Raw genomic sequence first — 6,239 nt, 5'->3', positions numbered from 1 at the left:
TGCAGCATGTGGAAGGTAATGTGTTGATAGAATATGAGATCTTGAATATTGGAATGACTACACATTCATTCAGAGGAGAAAGATGAAAATATTGGACTAAAATCTTATTCGTTATTGTCATTATGGAAATGGTATTATTCAGGAGCAATCTTCTATGCTTTAAAACCAATACTGAACGTGATTGGTTGTTTTTATACGGATTTGCTACCGATAATGTTGCCAACATCAACTTTATTGAACTCAGAATACTTAGTTTAAGTTTATACCTTCTGTTTGTTTTCTAGGACACCGTCATTTATGACCGACTGGCAGAGACTTCAAAATACAAAGAAATTACCCTAAAACATTTAGAGCAGTTTGCTACAGAAGGTGAGTGTACTATTGTAATAAAGCATGATTAAATATGTTTTTAAAGTCATAGACTACCGATATCCTGTGGGATCATTGTTATTATTTTACTTAGAGATTCCTGAAGCAAGATAATGATTAAAGTTGATTACTTACGTCATACTATATGCTATTCCCACACGTTATTTTCATTTTGCTTTCCTGTATTTATTAAAATTTTAAGAAACTTTGTCCCCTTGGTGTAGTAGGTACAGGGCCTATAAATTGGCCCACTTTCGAGAATGGGCACTATTTACAGTTTAAATACTTGACTTTGTATCTCAAGCAATGCAGAAGGAAAAGAAACGAGAGGCAAAGAACTGGATATTCTAATCTGAATAAAAAATAGAAGAAATAAATAAACCTGTATAACCTATTAAAATAGTTACTCAATTCAGTTTCAACTCAAGAGTTTTCTTAGGCCCCTGCGCACACCAGCCTCTGTGTGAGGCCTGAGAATCTGTGGTAAACATACTCGGTCCTGCTTCTCCATCCTACGGAAACGTGTGATCCCTGGGACAAACAGTGCATATCCTCTGGGAGCTGATCTAGGGCAGAGGAAAGGAAGGGAGAGTCGACAAATACCAGGCTCAGTTATACAAAATCTGTAGAGTCTTAACTCTAAACTTAATGTAAGTTGTTCGAGCTGCATCTAACCTCCCATCTAACTTTCACTCTTGTCTCGGGTTGGAACCCGTGCCAGTGGCACCAAGCCTGACCTCAGATCAAATCCTTCTTCCTCTTAATCCGAACTGTGAAAAGACCGGAATGTTTCAAAGCACTAGGCTTTGAAAAGCAAGGAAATAAATAACCTCCCGATTCTCCTCCAAAAATGCGAGAACATGGAGAGACTCACGTCCATAGCGTTCAGATTCCTTCAGGCGCAGCCTCCGAGGGCTCGGCAGGTTTAACTACCCAGCATGCAGCGCAGGCTCCCAATCAGCGGAGCATCTTCCCTCTCTGGTTGTGATGTTAAAGACATGCCAGCACCCAGACAGTTCAAATGGGCATGACCTCCGCCTCCACCCCATTCTTCCTGGCCCTGGTCTGAACACACTTCGACTCCACGGCTTCCCCACAGTAAGTCTCCAGCCAAGTTTCCGAAAGAGAGAAACATGTCCTAATGTGGCCCCAGAGATTTCAGTTCCTCTCTCGGTGATCGGGCCATAGACAGCCCTGCTGATTTCTGGGACAGCAGAGTCCTCCGGGCACTTGATGTCCTGTGTTCTTTGTTTCTTGTTTCTGACATGTTCCCCGGCCATGGTTTATTGACCTAAGATCACTAGCACATAGTCTTCTGAGAGGTCAGTGAACTTGAGCGAGGGCCTTGTCTTTTCGGGAACCTGGTTAACTGCATTGGTCATGGCTGACAGGCTTTTTGCCTCTTCCTTGTTTCAACCCAGGGACATTTTTCTGGCTGAAGGTAGCCTCCAGGTGAGTTATGAAATTGAAAGATGCTGAGCCCTGGGAACAGGTCCCCTCAAACATCAGCTTTGACTTTTCCACAGGCTGTTTCCGATGGTTTTTTGTCACTACTCCTGTTTTTTTTAAGACTCTTTATAATTATAAATTTATAGTGGTAAAAAGCAATAATAAATACAACCCTGTCCCAGTGAGAGGAAGGTGGCTCTCCCAGTGGACCTCACTGGGGTCTCTCTTCCTCACTTCATAAGCTAGGAAGCCAGTATGATGAGCCGGCCACTGTGCTCAGAACTGGAGTTATAGATACAGAAGGTCCCTGCTTTCCAGGAATGCTAAGCTAATATAGGAGAAAATAATAATAATAATAATAATGAAACATTGTCATTCACACCATAGCAGTGTTTGGGGATTTCTGACCAGGCTTGGAGGGGGGGCGGGTGTCTGGGTGAGAGGAGGATGCTTTAAAGAGGTGATTTTAAGAATTAGTCTTAAAGTAGATGCAAAACAGACAGTGGAAGTGGAAGAGAATTGGAGAAGGTGCGATGCAGAAAAAGTGACCGTGAAGGCCCTGGTGTGTAGGAAGTGAATGGCAGAGAATGGGGTTGAAAACAATGCTATAGGGTGAATGAGCCAGACTTTAGGGTTTGGAATTCTTTCTGGGGAACGAATGAAAGATTTCAAGCAAAGGCATAACCTGGTAAAATTAGGTTTTAAGAAAGTCACTCTAGCCATGGAGGATGGATTGAAGGAGCTTGGAATTAAAATCAGGGTGCCAATTTTAAAGGCTAGGGAAATATTAATACACATTTACGCTAAGGTTTGTCATTCTTGAATTGGACTTCAACATGTTGCAATTAAATCAATGTTTCCTAAACAAGACGTTGTTAAAAATGGAAGTGTCAGACTCCTGAATAAAATTTTATTTGGTGTTGAGGTGTATGCTCCCTTTTTCAGGGTTAAGAACTTTATGCTTCGCTGTGGCTGAGATTTCAGAGAGTGACTTTCAGGAGTGGCGAGCAGTCTACGAGCGCGCGTCCACCGCTGTGCAGAACCGGCCACTCAAGCTCGAGGAGAGCTATGAGTTAATCGAAAAGGTGCGTGGAAGGCTGTTCTGTTCATATAGAACGTGTGGTTTCCAGAAAACTTCCGTCTTCACTCATGGGGCTAATAAAATAAAAACCAAAATATCTTTCACACTCCACTTACTGTTGAATCTCCTCTAGTCTAAGCACTGACAGATCTTAATACCAGTTAAGGTTTTTGCTGAAAAGTCTCTGGAATGACTTTGTATGGATCTTTACTCATGACACAGTTGTGGAGCTAAAACTCAAAGGTAGTTTAGTCTAGCAATACTCCTTGCCTTGCCGTGTATGTATTCCATTGCTTCTGCATCACTCAAGATATGTATGCCACACTCCACGCACACGGACATGCACATATGCACGCAAGTGACATATACATGCATGTGTACATATAGTTAATGAACGTGTATAGTATGTAATTCAAAATAACAGAGTAAATATTTGGTAGCTAATAATAAAGAATGTGTCAGCCACTGTTCACTTTTATGCATCCATCATTTCTGTCACAACTAAAAATATCCTCATTTTTCTATCCAACCAACCAAGGCTATTCAGCCCCAAAGTGATGGATATGCTATAATCTATGCTGTTTAAATAGCAAGAAATCTTGCTTCCTTAATTAATATCAACAAACATTTTTACATAGTACTACTATGTGTCGGGTGCTGTTTGTAGCACTTGAATCTATTTACTTATTTAATCTTCACTATACTGCTTTGAGGTAGGTACCATTAATTATCCCAACTTTTCAGATGAAGGAATCAAGGTAACAGAGAGGTTAAGTAATTTGGCTGAGATTACACAGCGCGTAAGAGGACAGAATTCTCACTCTGGCTCCAGAGTTCATGCTCTTAGCCACACAAGCATCTTCATTCTAACCTTTAACTTTATATTAAGTAACTTCCTAAGTACATTATTCCTTCAACTGTACTCGTGTGTACTGCATAGAAGCAAGCTTCCTGTTGGTTACAGTTTATTGGATCTTGCTTTCAGGTGAGTAAAAGCCAGCATTTCCCCCTCCCACTCCCCGTGTGCCCTCCCCTCTGGGAACGCTCATGCTCCAACTGCAGGCGGTTTCTCTGTTGGAAACAGTTGCTGTCTGTGACTCTAGATCTCATCCTCCTGCCTCCTCGGTGGATAATGATCACTTTATTTGTTTCTCCCTTGTATTTGAACTGTAGATGTGCACACATAGCAGGAGGCTTGTTACCAATCAAATTATTGAATTTCTCTTTTTTTTTTCCTAACACGCTCATATATGATTATGCCTTGGGGTATTATGTGGTGAAATAAAATAATATTTTATTGGTGAGGCCATGACCATAATCTCTTTCAATCTCGTCAACCAAAGTCACATGTCTTAAAGCACTAATGGTATTGATTTGTAATCTTTTGCTTTTCTTACTCTTCAAGAAGTAAAGAAATAAAGCTTTACCCTGTTTGGAAATTCTCCTGTCTCCTTTTCTACACAGCCTGAACAAAAAGTAGCCAGCCTTTTCCCACATGCTAGTGAGATAGCATTAATAATCAATAAGTGACAAGAAAATATTTGAAGATGGATTTTAGATATTAAGTTGTGTTTCTATGTGCAGCAGACTGTAGGAAATTCTGGAATTGAATCTTTAACCTGGATGTCCTATAATTTCTAGATTAGATTTTATAGGTTAAACAGTGGTCATGGTGGTGTGGTGTGTGTTTGTGAGTGTACGTGTGTGTGTAATACCTGTTTTTAGAAGCCTTGTGATTTTCATCTTTAAATGAAATAGATGTTTCACCTTTTACCAGCAGATGGCGATGGTGAGTCACATTGAAATTTAAGTTGCCTGGGGAAATCCATAACGTATGTGTGTATTTTTAGTTTACAAATACAGAAGCCTCCCTGACCACTGCCTCTTACCTAAAATAAATGGGAAAGGTAATTTATAGCTAATTCCTCTTTAGTTCGTGATAAGCTCTGGTCTCTAAGTTTTACAGAAAAATCTAAGACCCAGAAAGCTTAAGGTTGCCTGGTTCAGCCAGCTTGTTTCAAATTAGGACTGGTTTCCTAATTCATCCCTACCCCTGACACCATCGTTTCATCCGTTTATTCAGATCAGGTGGTTAATAAATGTTAGTTACCAGGGATGCACACGCAAATCAGCAATACGCAGCATGGCCCTCTCAGCAGCTTCCTTAAGGGTGTCTGAAGCGGGGAGGCGTGACTCGCAAACTTGATCCAAAGGAAACTTTCAGACAGGTGGCCGCTTTTGAAATGAGCCTCAAAAGATTATTTTGCCAGTTAAAGGGGAGCAGAGGTCCTTTTAGGAGAAAGAATAGGCACAGTGACAAGGAGGGAAGTCTTTGCAACTGAGAGCTGGTTTTCTGAAAAGTGCTTTTCCCAACCCTGATCTCGTTGGTACCTCTAGAGCAGCGGTTCTCAACCTGTGGGTCGCGACTCCTTTGGGGGTCGAACGACCCTTTCACAGGGGTTGCCTAAGACCATCGGAAAACACATACATAATTACATATTGTTTTTGTGATTAATCACTATGCTTTAATTATGTTCAATTTGTAACAATGAAATTGGGGGTCACCACAACATGAGGAACTGTATTAAAGGGTTGCGGCATTAGGAAGGTTGAGAACCACTGCTCTAAAGCCAGGTGATACCATGTCTTCATTAGTCTGAGTTCCCGTGCTTTGTTAAAACCAGCCAGGCTTCACATTCAGTGGGATCTCGGGGCGGTGACTGCCACCAAAGCCACCTAGGGAGGCAGGTCTCAACCTCAGACCACAGACCCTGCTGCTGCATCACCCTGGCTTACACGTAGCTCTCAATCTTACCATTCATCCACTGGCTTCTTCCTTGGCTCTTTTAATGGAGACATGTTGATTATGTAATCTTTTTAAATATGACTGGAATCGATTTTTTATGTAGAACATAACAGTGGCCTTACCACATTAGATAGTAAATTTTAAACTGAGAGTGGTTTGCAAATATCTCTCTCTCATCCCATTTTCCAAACAAAATATTGCCTGAATCATTATATATATACTAGAGGCCTGGTGCACAAAAATTTGTGCACTCGGGATGGGGGGGGGTCCTTCAGCCCGGCTTGTGCCCTCTCGCATTCTGGGACCCCTCGGGGGATGACCACCTGCTGGCTTAGGCCTGCTCCCCGGGGGATTGGGCCTAAGATGGCAATCAGACATCCCTCCAGCAGCCCTTGGGGGATGTCCACTTGCCAGCAGGGAGCAGGCCTAAACTGCAGCCGGACATCCTTAGCGTTGCTGAGGAGGCAGGAGAGGCTCCCACCACCACCGCTGTACTGGCAGCCATCAGCCTGGCTTGTGGCTGAGCAGAGCTCC

General features: G+C 42.2%; 1 protein-coding gene across 5 annotated transcripts in view; it reads left to right on the top strand.

Moving 5' to 3' along the window:
- ATP8A1 (ATPase, aminophospholipid transporter (APLT), class I, type 8A, member 1) overlaps nucleotides 1-6,239 on the top strand; it is a 203,180-nt gene that overhangs the window by 93,345 nt on the left and 103,596 nt on the right. For all 5 annotated transcript variants that reach the window (XM_014548692.1, XM_014548694.1, XM_014548695.1 and 2 more), the window contains 2 exons: nucleotides 285-369; nucleotides 2,764-2,903. In XM_014548692.1, coding sequence (XP_014404178.1) covers nucleotides 285-369; nucleotides 2,764-2,903 — 225 coding nt within the window. The remainder of the gene's footprint in view (nucleotides 1-284; nucleotides 370-2,763; nucleotides 2,904-6,239) is intronic.

The sequence above is a fragment of the Myotis brandtii genome, unplaced genomic scaffold (genome assembly GCF_000412655.1).
Source record: "Myotis brandtii unplaced genomic scaffold, ASM41265v1 scaffold520, whole genome shotgun sequence".
In the NCBI taxonomy this organism is placed as follows: Eukaryota; Metazoa; Chordata; class Mammalia; order Chiroptera; family Vespertilionidae; genus Myotis; species Myotis brandtii.
The sequence above is the reverse complement of the archived record's forward strand: the minus strand, read 5'-3'. Positions and strand labels throughout refer to the sequence as shown.